Consider the following 18751-nt stretch of genomic DNA (forward strand, 5'->3'; position numbering starts at 1 on the left):
GTGCAGTAGTGTGCCCCTTTTGGTGATTGTGTCTGACAGTGTTGGGATGTTCCCTGTCTTGTGATGTAAATGTGTATTAAAGTGAGAAAGAAGAAGCAGTGGAGCCATGTTGTGTCTCTCGCGCAGTCTCATGTCTATGACGTGAACACACGAAGCTCCAGCACATCAGGGGGCGACATGCACAATACAGTCGCATATTAAAGAGTCCGAGTGTAAGCGAAGAACCCGCATGTCGTTAATCAACACATTGCTGATTATTTTGGACCAAATGCCGCAGAGGTTCAGGTTTTAGTGATTAAGCCTGTGTGTAGCTGTAGGACCAGAGCAGCAGGTTAAAGCTTGGTGGACTGTGTAACCGGTACATCAGTGGAGTCTTTTACCTGTCAGGCTGCACGCGCAGGAGCGCTCACAATGCTGTCTGAGGGGCTACAGGCAACAGAACCGGGAGGATTCCTTCTTATTCGAGGTAACAATATAAACTGCAGTCTCAACACTATTTAACTGTTACATTATATCTGTATTCTACAGCTCTGAACATTTACCTCAAGCTCTTGTGTGTATTTTCTCCTCCAGACACTGCTTGTTATTCTGGACGACGCCTGCTTAAGTATTACATAAACTGCGCCTTAAAGAGGTAGAGCATGGCTTTATACAGGGTGGAAACTTCATTAATGCCTAGACTACACTTAAATATTTTTATCACACACACATGCACAACTAGACAGAACCATGCTTGACTACATAAATGATACTGGCTGGGATTAATGTACAAGCAGGACTAATCCCACCTCTTCCTGCCTTTCAAAAATAAAAGGACATCAAGATAAGGCTTCCTTTTATGCATCCGCTTCAAATTATTTGCTGTTAACCAATGTCTGTGGACTTTTTTGTTGAACCAAGCACAAGAGCACCACCGGTGATTGTAAGAAAAAATAACACAGAATGGTGTGAAGAAATGAGGCTGGGCCTGATTTCTTTCTATCCCAGACTGTAGATGCATGCAGCCTATCAGTGATCACCGTTTCAAGTGACTGCACAGAGTGAAACTCCGCCCTTTAGATGTGATCTCCATTTGGTCTGATACTGTTGTGGAATTTTTTCAGCTAAAATAAAAACTTCTCAGAGTCTTGGGTTCTCAATGCCAAAAAATAAACTTTATTGTAAAAAAACAACAAAGCTGAGACAGTCTGCAGCGCAACTGATGAATATGATTTCAACACAGCCTTTTATACATTTTCAAATGTGTCTCTCTAGGAGGAGTTTTCTCTTTACATGGACAGCTGTGGTGGTTGGCTGTCTGCCATTATTATTTCTCAGTCTAGTTTCTATCTCTTTTCACTCCCCTCAGTTGATTTTAATTATGGCGAAAGACCAGTTTCAGTGTGTATATATATCTCAGAATATCCTAATGGCCTTGGTACATCCTTCCACCCCATGTTTTTCAGACACTGAGAACCTCCAGATACCTTCCTGTACTTTGTACTGAACTTTAGATGACCTTATACATGAATATGATATTGCATACTTATGATTACATATGGGATTATCTTGATGATTATACTGATTACGTGAATATTCCAAAATACTTTTCAACCTATGTCAGTGAAATGCATCCATAATACGTTGTCATCAGTGATTCAGAAGGTGCATGTGAAATACTGTCAGGGGTGTAATGAATGCAAATGAGGTAGATTATTTACTTGATTAAGTAAATAATCTACCTCAATCTAAGCCCCCCCCCAATGCCCTTGGACAAGAAACTAAAGTAGATAGACATTTAGTGGCTAGAAGCACACGTTGTCCAATCAAAGTACAAAGGACAAACTTCGGAATTGTAAGTTGTGTTTCTGTGTGTGTGTGCGCGCAATAGTGTGCCCCTTATTCTTTCTTATTATGCCATTGATGAGACCTTGTGATGTAATCATTTGCTCACCCCTAATAGTTTTGTTGTACAGCTATTGACAGATTTTAGCCCTCCTATCTAATATCATGACCAACTATAGCTGATTGTGTCTCTAGTTTGTTTAAAGTGGTTCTTACTGTTTGTTTGCTTTAAAGTGCTTGTGCATAGTTATTTGTATACTCAGTACAAAATTCATTACATATTGTTCAATCTGTTGAAGTGCAAGTTTAAGTATAATTTGGGATTAACTCTGTTTTGTTCCTTTTCATTTTTAAGAGGGGAAGCTGTCCATGTGTTGGGGTTTGAAATTCCTGAGCATGAGTTGTGTGCCGAACTGGACAGAAATTACCTGCATTTGTGAGTCTATTATCTATTATCTAAAAATTCACATTGCGTTTGCTTCTTGCAGGTAATATGGAGTTTGTTTTGTATACAGAATTTTTCTCAGCACCAAACAGTGAACAGTCGTAAAAGCCGTTCACTTTTTCTGTTGATAGGTTTCACTATCACAATGCATACACCGACCCGCTGGGCTGGACCAAGCAGTCCTCGTTCACAGTGAAGCATTTCAGTGCAACAGAAATGACACGGCTACTTCAGGAGACACAACAGGCCAAAGCTTCAGTACTTGTCATTGACTCTTTGTCTTGGGTTGTAAGACATCATGACACTGTTGCCGTCTGTCAAGAACTTCAGAAGCTCAGGAAAGGTTTGTCATCTCAGCAGTACACAAGTACTTTAATCACAATCCCTCTTCTTTAACTGCTTTGCATCAGTTTATGTGCAGTGCAACATGTATTTGAAAAAAAGATAATTGCATAAATTTATAAAGTCTTCTGTACACATGTTGAATGTAGTTAGTGATGTTCTGTCTTCAGAGTAGATGCAGACCAGGGATAATGTTCAGTTTAGGGGCAGTTCAGGACCAGGCTTTGGAAACACGATACTATTGTCTTGTAAGCTTATTTGAATTATTTATTGAATTTGACCCTGTTTGGAAAACCCCTTACTGTATGTTGAATAAGCTGTGGTCTGGGTCGGCTGACACAAATATTTCTCTCATTGACAAGCAGGAGGCTCTGTAAGGCTGATCTTTGGTCTCCTACACACGGATCTTCATCAGCAAGGCGTTGTTGGAACTGTAAGCCACTTAGCCAGCACTGTAATTTCTGTTACACCTGTGAACAATGCACGCTATGCTGTGGCCAAGATATCACAGCGTAAAAAATCTGGGAAGGTTATGCAGAAGGTAACTAAATAGCTTTTCTTAAAATTTGACTTTAATGTAAAGTTAAATCCTTATAGATATTTCATAGTTTTTGTAGTTTTTTCATAGTTTATGGTGGTCCCAGTTTTGTATTTAAAAGCTGATTACAAATAATTCTTTTTTTTTTAAGGAGGAGTTTTTCACTTTAACAGAGGACTTGACACTGTCAATAGAGACTAAACCCAACCAATCTGGAAATGTTGAAACAGACTTGCACACGAAGTCTGAGGTAAATTCACCAGTGTTTGTTTCTAAAGCATAATTTTTTTTGTATGTACACTATATCGTCAAAAGTTTGTGGACACTTGACCATCACACCCATATGTGCTTGTTGAACATTTCACATTCAGTCCGCCTTTGCTGTTATAGTAACCTCCACTTTTCTGGGAAGGCTTTCCACTAGATTCTGAAGCAGGGCTGTGGGGATTTGCCCATTCAGCCACAAAAGCATTAGTGAGTTAGGTACTGAGGTTGGGTGAGAAGGCCTGGTGTGCAGTCACTGTTCCAGTGTGCCTCAAAAGTGTTCAGTGGGGTTGAGGTCAAGGCTCTGTGCAGGCCACTCAAGTTCTTCCACTCTAACCTTGGCAAACCATGTCTTTTGTGGAGCTTGCTTTGTACACAGGTGCACTGTCATGCTGGAACAGGTTTTGGCCCCTTAATTCCAGTGAAGGAAAAACTTAATGTTATAGCATATAAAGACATACAATACAATTGTGTGCTTCAAACTTTGTGGCAACACTTTAGGGAAGACCCATATATGTGTGTGATGGTCAGCTCTCCACAGAACTTAGCGTATGTCCACCCAGTCCTGGATATGAACATGTTGTGCAAAATGTGTCCTTTCTTGTTTCTCCTTCAGGTGGATCCAGCGTCAAATTTGACCTTTAATCTTCGTTTGTCTGAGGTTGAAAGAGAGGCAAAGGAAAAAGTTGCTCTACCCTTTGTCTTCAGTGAAGAAAAGTAAGATGATAGTGATAGTTCTATCTTGCTATTCTGATATTTTTATTTGGGTTTACTAAGTAGTGTAAGTGTTAAGAGGAAGTGCATAGAAACAAATACTGATGCAGACACCAAATTTACACCAATTTCTATAATACCCGTATTTAGTGTGACTGTTATTCAATATTATTAAAAAGAGTTCAGGTAATATATGTGTATGACATTGCCAGTGCTCTTTCTGTTTTTTGCTTCTTTAAACAGAAAGTCTGCTCTCCTGAGGCCAGGCCGAGGCTCTGGACGCATTATGTATGAACCTGATGCCAATGATGACATTGATGAAGAAGACCCAGATGATGACCTTGATGTCTAAAAGGTCCCTTTCGAACATTGTTAGAAGCTCTGATGGTTCTCTGGAGCCTGAGCTCCAATATTTTAAATAAAAAAATTCTGTACTTAGGCCAGTTTAAACATGTGGCCTAAACATCATGCTATGGTAAGGATGAGACTTTTGGAAGTACAATACCAGCAATATTGCACATTATAGTGTCTGTTTTTGATCTTCTATACTGTCTGTTCAAAGGGACTGGTTTGTCATTGTAAATGACTGCATCCCAAATCACGTACAAGCATACAACATAGTGTGCTGAAATATTACACCCTTTATGGAACAGATAACTGACAGCGATGTATATTTTTGACATACTATTTAGTGTGTAGCGACTCTTATGCAGCTAGCACCACAAGACAAAGTGGCCTTTAAAAACAATGTTTTGTTTTTAAACATATAGACAACCCCATGTGCAAAGACAGTGATGCACTTCTCAGCTGCCTTAAGCCCAAGCATGTCCAGACAAAATAATTTTATTTATTTTTTTTGCAAGTATACAGTGATTTGTGCTCAGAAGGGGACATCTCTTTCGTCAAATGGGAGATTTTGCGTATGATCTGTATCTAGCTAGTTTATAACAGTTTAGTTGTCTGTTATGAGTACCCCCTAATGAATTGGCGTCTAGGCTTCACATGAAATCTAATTTGCTGAAAGGCTGTGTACCTTTTGTGAAAAAGGGCACTAAAACTTTTAACCACAGTTAGAGTTATTATTGATTACTAACTGATAAAGCAGTTACTGAAAAAGATGAATAAACCCTTATAAATGATTAGAATGAAAATAACTACACAAATTTTGACTGTGGCATATAAAACAAGTTGCATAATTAGAACAAACATAAGCAGTTACCTATTTAACCTTTTCATTTTGGTTGTAATGGGATTAAGATATTCACACACTATACTGGGTAAAATATAGTGGAGTTTGTTGTGAAGGTAATTATCATAAGCAACAAAATCACAGAATATCTATGTATAATAACAAAGAAAATTATTTATAAATATGCTCTCCCACGTTTGTGAGTGGAATTTTTTATTTTTTTTTTGTATACTACTACATAAATTTTATTCAGTAATTCTTTCATACATTTGGCCTCATTTATCAATCTTGTAATAAAGTTGTAAAATGATTTTCGTTGAACTCTTCATACTCATTTGTATGTTAATCACCTGTAAAGTGCAAAGCGTGTTCCTGACAGCTCATTTGCATGTCATGACACTTACAAAAGTTCATTAAAGTTCAAGCACATAGACAGCTGGGAGCACTAAATGAATAATGGGAGGAAAAGCAGAAGTGGACATTATTTTGACTCACTTCTATGCCAATAAAAATATTTAGCAATGCAACAGCACCTGAAAAGGTCAAAATCTAGAGACAAATTACAGAGAAGGTGAATTAGGTGCCAGCTAAGTGAGGTGACATGAAAACAGTGGAGAGAAAAGATGTACACTGTGCCTGGGTAATCATGCACACCAAGCACATCACACAGGGAAACTGCTATTTCTAAATTCTTTTAAGTGTCTTAGCTGATGTGCACAATGATAAAAGATGATTTCATGGCAAACAACCGATGTATAACTCACCTTGCATTGTTTGAGGAAAATCATACCAGTCTTTAAATGTCCTTTCATGTTTAAGCAAGCGCTAAATCTTCAGTCATCTGAGGCATTTGTTTATGGTTTACAGCTATGTGCAGACAGACCAGCCTGTCCTCCTTTCATACGGAGGCATTTCATGTGTCATAATTGAATATGACTAGGTTTATTTGTCTTAATATATGGTTTAATGTTGGCCTGCTTTCTTTATTTTTTATATTCTTTAATTAATGCCAATAATGTAACAGCGAGTTGTGTCAAAATTTTCCCAATGGTATTTTTAGTCCCTGATCTAGTGAACTAGCATGAGGATGTGTTTTTGATGGAGACTCCAAAGCACTTCTATACTCTAGATAAGGGCATCTGCTAAATGCTGTAAACATAATAAAATAATCCATGCAAATTATATGAGGTGAAGTCAATCAAGTCAAGGTTTACATTAGTTAGTCTTCTTATGCATAAATTAACACTCAGGAGCACAAGTACGAACGTTTTTCTGAATTTACAGGATTTTCATGAATACCAAATTTCTTGTGTAAATGCTTGTACAAACAATTTATGAATACACCTGTTTGTATCCAGCTTGATAAATGAAGCCCATTGTCACATGGTAACACAACACATGAGTTCCGATTATAATTTCACAAAAATATGTTCAATGGCTTGAATAATAAGCAGATGTGCTAAAATGTGTAATTAATAGAGAATAATGATGTGGTAATGGTTTATTTTAGAGATGTTACTTATGTCCCTGGTATAAAAGCTTAATGGAATACCTTGGCGTATAATTTAGATAAGTTTTTTAATTTACCCCATACGTATAATTGAGTGGAAAAAGTTTGCACACCCCTAGGACAAAATAAAGGAGAAAATTATTTTTAAATAAACAAGACATTTACCAGGTGTTCCTTCATGATCATAAGTAGCAAAAATATGTGTGCTCGTTGAACATCCCATTCCAGATTTAGTCCCCCTTTGCTGTTTTAATAACCTCCACTCTTCTGGCAAGGCTTTCCACTAGATTTTGGAGCGTGTGATTGTCTGGTGTTCATATACTTTTGGCCTTATAGTTTATATCAATATTATTAGTGAAACTAATAAAATTTTGCATTTTGTGCCTAAATGTGATATAAATAATCTCTAATAACTTGTATGCCTAGGTGACATGCATAGAAGCCTGGGGTGTGCTGGTCCATAAACTTTGCAAAAATGTTGCATTTTGTGCTTAAATGTGATATAAATAATCTCTAATAACTTCTGTGTCTACCTTTTTTTATTTATTCTGTCCTCCAACCTCTTTTGTATCCTGTCTGTGGATCTCAGGCTGATTTGCCACTCATTCCTCCTGACATGTTAGGACTTGTTCAGATTGCTAGGCCAGTCTTTCAGACCAGGTGCTGACTAAGCCAGTCTAAACAAACCTCTTCACTTCTTGCTTTGGATTCTTTCCCAGCTTATTTTTCTTTTGATATTGCTTTGTGCTTTCTGTTGTCTTATTGCAAGACATCACATGTCATGTTCTCGGAAATTAGGCCTAACTGTTTGTAGAAAAGTCGTTAAACAGAAGTACACTTTCTTTCTTTTTATATCCAAAACCTTTGCGCTGAACTGCACATTAGTGACATTCCACGTCAGTGAAAAGTAAAACTGATGACACACATCCTGAATTTGAACGTCCTGTCAGGGAATATCAAACCCTGGCACTTTGTAACCTTCTGGGGATGTTAACCGTCTGTCTGCCATGTCTTTGTGCTCTGTTTTGTTGTCGACGCGTTTGTTTTAACGAGAAAACCAAAGGCGAGGTGAAGTTTGGGGTCTTTGCGGAAGTGACGGCGTAGTTCCGGGTTTGGTTTGAACTGTCTCTCAGCACTGACTCTTTATTAACTGAGCTGCACCCTTCAGCGGTGAGGAGGGAAAACACTGCATTCAGCGCCACGGCGGTTGGATTATTTGTGCTCTGCTTGTGGACTGGACCTCATGTCACCTCCACAAGTCATCAGCCGGTTCACATAGCCACACCGCTAGCTAGCTGGATTTGTTTGGTTTGGTTTGGCTAATTGAGCTGGACACTATTTAAACCCCTAGCTGCTTCGTTCACTACAAACACATGCACTTTTAGTTCCTGGGGTTTTCTTTCTTTCTTTTTTTACACCGGTTTTCAGCAATGAGAGCCTTCGGAAAGAAAACTGACTGACTGATGTTCACAGACTCTTCTGGAAACTCCAAGCTGTAAATGATAGTGCGGATCTCCTAAGGTTTCAGCTAGCGGACAGAGAAGTGATTTATACGGTGTTATGGTTGACATGCTAAAGACTCGTCAGTGTCTGCTGTGTGTCCGCACTTTCTTTAGCGTGACGTCCAAGTTATGGAGTTTATTTTTGTATATCCTCAGGAAACCGCTAAGAACGGTGAGTAGCCTAGAGCTTCACTTCAAACAGTGCAACTAACAAAACTAACAATGCTGTTTGCGCTTTCAGGCTACATGCACTCGCACTCGTGCTAAGTTTACAAACTGGTGCAGGTGTGAAAAAGCGCCACAAACACTTACACACGTTAATATGGTGATTAATTTATGACAAATTTGCGCGAATGCGTGGGGCAAGTTTTGTAATTATAACTTTCCATCTGCCATTAACTGTGTTAAAGTGTATCTCTCTTCTGATTGGCTAGAACCACATGCCCCGCCCACTCTTCAAGGCAGCAGTGTACACTTACAGTTCTGTTCTTACAAATAACAAAATTCACCTGACCTCTGGAGAGTTTCATTTTCGATTCAAATCCTGTTCATGTTTGCAAATATTTAAATAATTTTATTTATTATATTAAAATAATAGTTAAAATAATTCTCGTTGTGTCATTTTTAGCCCAGGGATCCCTTTAATTGTACAATAAATTCCATGCACCCCTTAAGTACAGATTAATTTCATTAACATTCAGATGTGTACACTAATATTTTGTATATTTATTAGAGACATAGAGCATTTTATTCCTGAATTTTCCACTAACAGAGCACAGTAGGTCCATTATCTATAGGCTTAATTGTTTTTGAGTTAATGAGCTTTGGATTAAAGCAAAGCTTTAATTTAAGTGACCAGGTTAATAACTATAAGATAATTATAATACACATAATAACATGGACCCAACTTTGAAAACCATATTTTTTATTTAGAAATTTATTATTTAGAAAGTCAAATGTTTCAAGTAATAGCATACAATTATGACTACAGATCAAAACTTATAATTTTAAGCATTACTCTACACATTTAAAGCTTTTAAGAAGACACAAAAGAGTTATTTCACCTTCTTATGCAATTGATTGTTATTATTGTCTCTCATGCTCATAAAAAGTCACTCATAAACAGGAAATTGCAAAGTCTCCCAGTCCAGAAGTCCATATAACAGTATGACAATAATATTCAGTAAACCTATTTTGTTATTTTGCTAATTTTTGGTTCTGCCTAATTTGTCATGCTGCCTCAGTGGCACATTGTCAGTATATTGTAATGGTAAATAAGAAAAAAGAAAAAGCACAGTCTTTGTGTAGTTTGATGTAGTTTGATAACATATTGCAATATGTTAATGGTTAAAAAATGTAGTGTTAGTCAGTTATTAAAATTACTTATCATTCAACATTTTGTTTCTTTTTAAAAATAAGTTCAAGGCAAATAAAGAAAGGATTACCATTCATGGTTCTCATATTTAGGGTACTTGTAAATGCCATGTTGTGTTCTGAGGCTTTCTAAAAACTCATCATTTTAGATAGTTGGCATGCATCTCCGTTTGGAGATGAAGCATGAGGTGCATGCTCTCTTTAACCGCCTGATTATATTGTCTTCTGTTGCAACAGGAAACTCTTAAACCACAGCAATAGCATGTTTTGTATGCATATATTTTTACAATGAGTTCCTTTCTCCCATTTTAAGACTGGCTAACGGTTTATTGAAATGGCACCATGTCACCGCTGCAGTGCTTGCCAATTTAAATCTGAGCTTGCCCTATCTTGGTCTATGCTAAAGAGCACATTATGTGCAGGTCAGAAACTACTGAGAAGATGAGATGAAATGTGCATGAGTAAAAGGCCGTGTAATTCAAACATACATCAGCAACATGAGTAACCTACACTATATGTAGCCCATATTACACAGAAATTAAGCATTGAAAGTGTACTTATTTGCCATTTCATAAGTAGTCTGTAATAATTAGTCTAACGGTGTTAGTCTGTCTATAAACTTCAGTGTCTCATCGCTCTTACACCTGTTAGACATGTAGAGCTATAATCCTCTGTCTGCATACATACAAATATAAGTCAGTTGTGTAACAGTCTTTTAAGACGGCTATTATGAATCACAAATGTCTATCGTCTCCACTAAATGTTGTTTTCTGCTTAAAGCTGCAAGATGTTTTTGGAATTTTGCCCTCTCTGGAGTCTTGCTCAATTTAATCAAGTTTTAAAAGCAAAAATACACAAACACTCTCTGTTAGCCACTAGCTGAAACAGCTTAACAAGTGGATAATGATACAAAAGCCCCAGTGAGAACGAACTGGCTGACTGCCATTCACTAGCTTACCACCAAATCAGATATAAAACAACTGCCTTACCTGTTCAGCAAGAAAAAAGGTAAAATTCCATCAGTCTGAATCCTTTTAACCTCTTATAGTATGTCAGACTCTTTCACTTTTCACTCCCATTTGGTTTCTTTACACTCTCATGCTCGTTCACTCTGTCTTTGTTCTGATTGGCTGTGACTCCTGCCAGTCACCCTATAACCAGACTTCTTTCAAGTGGAGTGTGATAATGTTTGGCATATCTGTATCTTATGACATACAAATTCCCTGCCAGTTCCCTGACCTTACACCCCGACACAGGATTGTCAGGGCAACTTGCAGCAGTTTAGAAACACAGTATACTTTCTTCCATGACTCAACAATATAAGTATATATTTTTTCATTTTTAAGAAAAATCCTGTGCAGTGAAGGTTTAATTTAGGAGCTTTGGCCACTAATAAGCAGAGGTTGCAGTCAGGTTACAGTCAGTACAACAACTGATGGGGCCAGCTGGGTTCACAGACTCTGTGTAAGTGCATTCAGTATGTGTCCAGCCCCCAAAGGCTAGAACAAAACCTCTCCTTTAAAACGCCATTCACCCTGGCTACCCCTTCTGTTTGCCCCTGCATTCCCAACAACTCCTGCCCTTAAAGCTAAATTTAGCTTGAGAGAGAAGCGTTCAGGGGGAAGGAGCAGGGGACAGAAGTAATGGCGTCTCAGAAATGGAGGGAAAATGTAACAAGTAAAGATGACTTTTTCCAACGTTGAAGTCTGAGGCCTTGGCCCTTATCTCTGGCTATTTCATCATTTTGTTTTGGTCTGTATACTGTATGCCTGTTTACATTTTGATAAGATGGATGAAGTCAATAGCAAAATGTTTGTGTAAATTAAACAACACAGCTTTTGGATAAATCCCAAAGATGATTTTTTTTTAAATTAATGCCTATTAGCCCACATTTCAGGATTTTCAGAATTACACTGCATTCTTAATGTGTTTTTAAATTTCCTCTGGATTCTCTAGCCAGTAGCTCTTTAAAGTAAACAATAGCGGTACATCAATAATCTTGATTTTAATGCATTTGAACTGGACGTTGAATCTGTATAGTTTTTTTCCTTTTGTCCAATATTCTTTAATAGATTCTCTTTTAGAAAATAAAGGTTAAATCTAGAACTCTTAAGGATTTTTATTTTTTTTGCCTCATCTGTCTGGGGGAACGCATAAAGGCTCTGTGTAGAGCCCTACTGCGCCCTACAAAGTGTTTCTCTGTCAGAAATGGAAACAAATCATTTCAAATCAATTTTATTTGTATAGCACTTCTAACATTAGACATTAGTCACAACTGTCACATTTTAGGAAACTAAGAACCTTTAGCTAAGAATTTGTGAAGCATCCATTTTTTAAGATTATGCATCTGAAGTCTGTCATGTCTTGTATTGAATTCTACTTAACTGCTTTGTCAGTTTACTTGTTTTTGTCTCTCTCTTTCTTGTCCTAGATAATCCAATATCAGACGGTGCGATATGACACTTTACCCTTGTCACCGTTGTCTAGAACCAGACTCAGTGAGTATCTTTGTCCTTCTCTCTTCCCTGACAAAACTGTGAAGAGTTATAAGGTGACAATATTCTTTTCAGGATATTTTTATTTGTATAGCACTTTCAGTGATAGACATTGTCACTAAGGAGCTTTACAGAAATCCAGGTCTAGCTCTAGATTCTGAATGGTGAAGGAGAAACTTTGAGAGGAACCAGACCCAAAAGGAATCCCAGCCCTACACGGGTGGCACAGTATCCCTGTGGAATTGTGTGGCAGTCATGCTGAAGAATGCTGGGCACACAAGAATAGACTACATGAAGCTGTCTTTTTTTTTTTTTTTTTCTTTCAGATTCAGTGATATGATATATCAGTGTCATGTCATTAATCAGAATTATTTTTTATTTGGGGGAATAAAAAAGATGACATCACAGCAAATCTTGTAACAAATGTTTATCAGTTAAAAGAACATCAATACAACAACACAATCAAACTTATCATTAGCTTGTTGGACACATATTAGAAGATTCACATAATTCAGATGTGAATGGTGATTTGGAGTTAATGCTGCTATATCTCATTACTTGGAAATGGAAAACCTGGAAATATTCCATTCCAACTTTCAACTAGCTATGTTACTATGTCTCTCTGACTGGTGTCTTAAAAAAAAGTTGAAAGTTTCTTTTAATCACAGAATGTTTTTGAGCATAATGTTTCCAACATGCGCTATGAAGCAACGAGGCTGACGAGTGCTTTGACAGCAGCAGATGTACTCAGTCTCAAAGTAAATACGGCAGTCTATAGAGAACTGAATGGGCAGTTGTTGATTAACATGTGAAGCAAGGCTTTGTTTTGCTGTACTGTTTCCAACGGCCCTAAAGGGGACACATACGGTGATGGAAATTTTGTATATATGCATCGGTTCCTGACCAAAGTGTGTGTGTTTGCATGTTTTGGCAGATTCAGTAAAGCGGAAGATTCTGGTTTTAGACCTCGATGAGACATTGATTCATTCACATCATGATGGGGTTCTGAGACCATCGGTACGGCCTGGCACTCCTCCGGACTTTATCCTTAAAGTAAGAAATGCATTACATGAAATTTACATACTGTTTAACTCGATGAGACGTTAACAGTAAGGACACAGCTGAGGCCATTGTTCAAAGAAGCTATGATAAAATTCTGTGATAAATTTCAGTCAGTCAAAAATGACAACAAGAACAGATATTTGTCTGGCTGTGTAAAATCATATCTGGGATAGGTCTACTGTCCTGAATGTGCACTGTGATAATATCTATATTATTGCATTTACACGTATATTACTGCATTATATTTAAATATATTGACAAAATGGCCTTACTGCATTACGTTATTCAGTGCTTCCCAGTCTTAGTTTTACTTTTTCAATTATTTTTATTATATTTGAATTATTTGGATATATTATTTGGCTGTACTGACCAGGCCTCAAGTGGAATCTAATTTACATGCAGAGATAATATGTAATTACAAAGTTAAGTTCAAAGTTGAACTATATTATCACCTGATATTAACTTCCAGATTTACCTTTAACTTTGAGAGACTGTGGCCTGTAGCCAGGGGAAGAGATACCAAACTTCAAAAAGGATTTTGGTCATCCAATATGGCTCCTGTTGTATTACTACAGCAAATTCTATTCATTTTTATAGTTTACAGTAATTAAACCACATGAGACAGTTGAAATGATTTTAATGAAGAACTGGATGAAAAGGATTTTGGGTCAAATAGACCTCCATTACTTGTTAGTTATGTTAGTCTCTTAGCGCCAGTGCAGAGCTAGAGAAGTAAACCTTGGACACCAAATATGTATTTCCTTATTAACTCCTTTTGTGGCAAATTAAGTTGTTTTCTAAAGTATTCCCTTACGGCTGTTACAACAAATGTCTGACAGTCTGGAGAATTCGAGTTTTTTCAGAACAGTAGGATTTTATGGTGCTTTCAAATGTTGAGATGATTTCTCAAGAATGGCACACTCTTGTGATATTCACCCATCTGATAGTTGACATTTTTTAACATATGTTGTAATGCAACACTGATGCTGGAATTGGGTTTGGGGTAAGTGTTATATATGTTTTTTTTGTAATTTACTGCATATCAGTTTTTTCTAATTTGCTATGTCATTCTTCCTTTGCATATTTTTCATAAAAGATGTGCTAGCTAGCTAAGCAATTAGTATTAGTCACTTGGTAGCATATGCTAAGTGTTGATGTCTTCCAGGTGCATAGCAACAGTGTTGTAACAGTGAGTGTATTATGTCCTTGCCTTCCCCAGTCAAAAGCAATGTAAGTAAGTGAATACACTATTTGGCCAAAAGTTTGTGGACACCTGATCATCACACCCATATGTGCTTGTTGAACATCCCATTTAAGATTTAGTCCCCTATTCCCTTATAATAACCTCCACTCTTCTGGGAAGGCTTTTTACTAGATTTTGGAGCACGGCTGTGGGGATTTGTGCTCATTGTTGTACTCCAACCTTGGCAAACCATGTCCTCATGGACCCTTTGCCCAGGGGCATCATCATGCTGGAACAGGTTTGGACCCCTTAGTTCCAGTGAAGGGAAATTGTAATGCTATAGCATACAAAGACATCCTATACAGTTGTGTGCTTCCAACAACAGTTTGGGGAAGACCTACATATGCGTGTGGTCATCAGGTGTCCACATACCTTTGGCCATGTAGTGTACATACTTAAGCCCAGCTCAATTTTTTTTTCACATTATTGCCTAGTTTTTGTTGTTGTCATCAGAATCAGGTATTATCATGCTCCCCAAAACTCTCAGTGATTTGCTGAGCAAAATTTGAGTAATTATGTGTTGTATAGTCTTTAATATAATTTCACCATGGAGCCAATCTCTAATACCTACATTCACTCTCAAAGCAGCCTGATGTTTCCAACACTAATAAAGCTTTCATATTGTCCCCCTCTACTCCTCTTGTTTTGTTTTTAGGTTGTTATAGACAAGCATCCAGTCAGATTCTTTGTGCACAAAAGGCCCCATGTGGATTTCTTCTTGGAGGTGGTCAGTCAGTGGTACGAGCTCGTAGTGTTCACTGCTAGCATGGAAATCTACGGCTCTGCAGTAGCAGACAAGCTGGACAACAACAAAGGCATCCTGAAGCGCAGATACTACAGACAGGTGACTGTCTGAAATGGCTACGTCGCTCACATGCTCACCGTTCATTATAGACAAGTTCTATATAAAGGACTATAAGGCCACAGTGAGGCAGACACTGGGCCAAATTTAGACCACACTTACATAAGGGTGCGCAGCACACACATCTTTGTTAAAAGAAGCTCTGAATTATCTAGCAAATTGAAACAAAAGTACAGAATTACTGAATAAGATTTTCTGTATTAAATACAACCCTACTTGTGGGCTTTGGTGTTCATTATACAAAATTTTTACTTTGATTTATATATGAAGTTGGGTTCTTTGGTATCCTTCCTGACAACTAAATTTCAAACTGAAAGAATTCTCTATGGATTTTGGTACAACTATGCGTGGTGTACTACAGCGCTACAAAATGATTGACACCCAAATAATGCATTATACAGTGAATAGGGAATGAATTCATACACAGAGTATCTCTCGTGCCATATCTCTCATTGTTGTTTATTTTGCATCTATATAAATTCATACCACTACAGATATTCATTTCCTTATTGTGTCTCTTTTCAGCATTGCACACTGGATCTGGGTAGTTACATAAAAGACCTGTCTATCATACATAGTGATCTTTCTAGTATAGCAATTCTTGACAACTCGCCTGCGGCATATCGCAGTCATCCAGGTAAGATATCAATCTATTATGTACTGTCTCTCATGACTATTTGACTATCTTTATTACTTAGTTCCATTTCTTTTTGAAATGTGGGAGTGTGTGTGTGTGTACATAGTCAGTTCCGTCTGAGCATTACAGCAACAACATGCTTTTCTCTTTTTTAAGATCAGTCTGTCATGGACATGGATGTATGGTCAACATGTGATCTTGTTCATTCACACAGTACTTCACAAGCTTTTGTAAATATTAAATGATTTCATTGTGTTTACAGGAGTCTAGTGACAGACTCAGTACATAATGGTGCTCTATCACATGCTCTGTATATGACATTGAAAAAAAAAAATTGAGAGAAATAATTTATGTCAAAGTTTTACCATAATAGAACATATAGATGGTTTTTATAATGATTTCCTGGATTTCAGCAAAACGAGTAGCTTTTTGATGTGACCTCTGTTAGGGGCTCACAAGCTCTATATTGCACCTCCTACTCCAAGCAGAAATGTCACTTACTCAGCGGCTGCAAAGTCACACAAGGACATGACCACAGAAAAATAAGGGCCTTCTTCCATTAGTGGTGAACACCTGAAGTCTGTTCAATCCTTTTTAAATATACTGGTTCAGGGTTTTTACAGTGATCCTATATAGAGGCTGATATGTATTTAAAAGGGTGTGATAGGAACCAAACAGCAAACTAAAACAAACTCTCACTCTTTATCACACTACAGGTTCTTCAGTCTACTATTTATATTAAGCTTAACTTACATAGAATTAACATTGGATAGTCACTATTTGCTCCAGCTTTAGTATCAGTGCTATCTTGGTAGCACAGACTGTTTTTATAGCGCAGTTTTGCACCATAAATGATTTATTTTTGTTCTCACAGATAATGCAATACCTATAAAATCATGGTTCAGTGATCCCAGTGATACAGCACTTCTTAACCTTCTGCCAATGCTGGATGCACTAAGGTGAGGATTTGCACAGAAATAGCAAAATATCATTCTTTTGCTGACCAAACGTCATTCTTTTGTTTAAAATGTCTTCTTTCTACAGATTCACAGCTGATGTTCGGTCCGTCCTTAGCCGAAACCTGCACCAGCATCAACTTTGGTGATCGTCCCACTGAGAGACATTGAGTTTTTAACTTCTTTCCATCCAGACTCTGTCCCTCTTTCGTACAACACCAGCACAAGTGTGATCAGGTGAAGGTCCAAACTGAACTTGCTTGAAGGAAGTTAAAAAACATTGGGAACATGTTGACCCTTGGTGTCCTTTCCATCTTCAGACTGGAGTCCCTGTCTTGAATTTCTTCTGCAATACTGTGGGAGGACTGCACACAAACCCAGGAGCACAGGGACAGAGCCCTGAAGGGACAGTTTTATTTGCACAGTGCCATGGTTTTAATACGACAGACATTAGATTATTCTGCATTTCTCAGGTTATTGGCAATGGACAGTGTTCTTCCGTGTTCTTCCATTGACGTGAGTATGTGGATGAGGAAAAAACAAAGAGCAGTAATTTGGAGTCCTTGTTTCTACTCACCTTTCTTTCTCTTGAGTGAAGTCTTTGTAGCCACCAGCTTGGAAAAGTGAGTGTCAACGGGTGTTTTTTAAGGGCAACAAGAATCCGTTTTTTTAACTCTTGACCTCTTGACAGTGCTTAATGGATGAGCATTGAGACAAAAATTATTTTAAACAAAATGTCTAATTTGGACTCAGAAATAAGTGGCCCATCTAGGTGTCCTATAAACAAGTTTCTTGGTCCTTGTAACAACACTTTATATTTTGTGATGTTTAATGTAAGGATTATTTTTTGACACAGACCCCAGGAGTCCATCTATATTAGGGGGAAATTGAATGTTATTAGGCTGTTGTTAAGGTGCCTTCTTAAAAGACAGGAGTTTTATGGTTAATGGTTTATGTATTAACAGACAATTTTAAGTTGGCAGTTTTATATGACAGATATGTAGAATGTTTTCCCCAGCCTGCTCTTTAGCAAATCTATAAATATTTCATGACTCATCACTTTTATTCTTCTTAACAGTATAGGAGTCTGGTACAGAAGCAAATTATGTGCCATTTTCTTCACACGCATTTATTAAGACATGCAAGGAATGAATGTTGCGTTGTAAGTCTGTATAAGTGTACTGAACAGTTGGCTAAGCAACTGCCACTATTTTGATTTTGTTTTTATGTTTACCCGTTCCATAGTAAATGATATTCTGCTCAAGTCTCAGGGCAGCTCCCTTGGACTCCAGTCCTGAGATGAATAAAACACATGACAGTGTGAAGTTTGGCTGTTTTTTTATTGGCTGCAAGTAAACCATTATTTGAGCTGGGTTTTGTTGAAATACAGTATACACCTTCAAACAGTGTAGCGCAGTTTGACTGACCTGACTGAAAATGGGATCCCAGATAGCATGTACGGTACTAAAATAATAAAAAATTATTTCCAAACATTGTTTCCAGCAAAAATTAAATGTTACAGAAAAATCATTGTATGTCATTAAAGAAAGTAACATATTATGTAATAGACCACTTTTCAGTCAAAAAACTGTGGCAGATTCTCCAAGATGTTTAAAACTTACCAGATAATTTCCTTATATAACTACACAAAGTGTACCTGAGACTACTGACACCAGATACTGACTTTGTTTAGATTAGTGCTGTTAACTGATCTTTATAGTAGATGTTTTAAATGTAGGAAGTGTTTCATATGACACACCACAGAAAGTGTGTAGATGTGTTGGGCTGACAGTG

General features: G+C 37.5%; 2 protein-coding genes across 3 annotated transcripts; both read left to right on the top strand.

Moving 5' to 3' along the window:
- elp5 (elongator acetyltransferase complex subunit 5) lies at positions 1–5626 on the top strand. Its single transcript, XM_026935857.3, has 8 exons — positions 1–466; positions 574–634; positions 2180–2260; positions 2401–2612; positions 2977–3152; positions 3301–3399; positions 4030–4130; positions 4371–5626. The coding sequence occupies exons 1-8, from the start codon at positions 412–414 to the stop codon at positions 4477–4479; spliced, it is 894 nt and encodes a 297-aa protein (XP_026791658.3). The 5' UTR covers positions 1–411; the 3' UTR covers positions 4480–5626.
- A 141-nt stretch (positions 5627–5767) lies between these two features.
- On the top strand, positions 5768–18282 carry ctdnep1b (CTD nuclear envelope phosphatase 1b). 2 transcript variants are annotated; one of them, XR_003403977.3, is made up of 8 exons: positions 5768–8500; positions 12134–12200; positions 13132–13250; positions 15158–15346; positions 15890–16001; positions 16876–16960; positions 17046–17194; positions 17278–18282. XR_003403977.3 is itself a non-coding variant. In XM_026935856.3 (7 exons), the coding sequence occupies exons 1-7, from the start codon at positions 8387–8389 to the stop codon at positions 17104–17106; spliced, it is 747 nt and encodes a 248-aa protein (XP_026791657.1). In that variant the 5' UTR covers positions 5768–8386; the 3' UTR covers positions 17107–18282. The 2 variants fall into 2 exon arrangements, 1 of the variants encoding a protein (XP_026791657.1); XM_026935856.3 differs by having other exon boundaries at positions 17046–18282.
- Positions 18283–18751: the final 469 nt, after the last annotated feature.

The sequence above is a fragment of the Pangasianodon hypophthalmus genome, chromosome 4 (assembly GCF_027358585.1).
Source record: "Pangasianodon hypophthalmus isolate fPanHyp1 chromosome 4, fPanHyp1.pri, whole genome shotgun sequence".
NCBI classification, from domain to species: Eukaryota; Metazoa; Chordata; class Actinopteri; order Siluriformes; family Pangasiidae; genus Pangasianodon; species Pangasianodon hypophthalmus.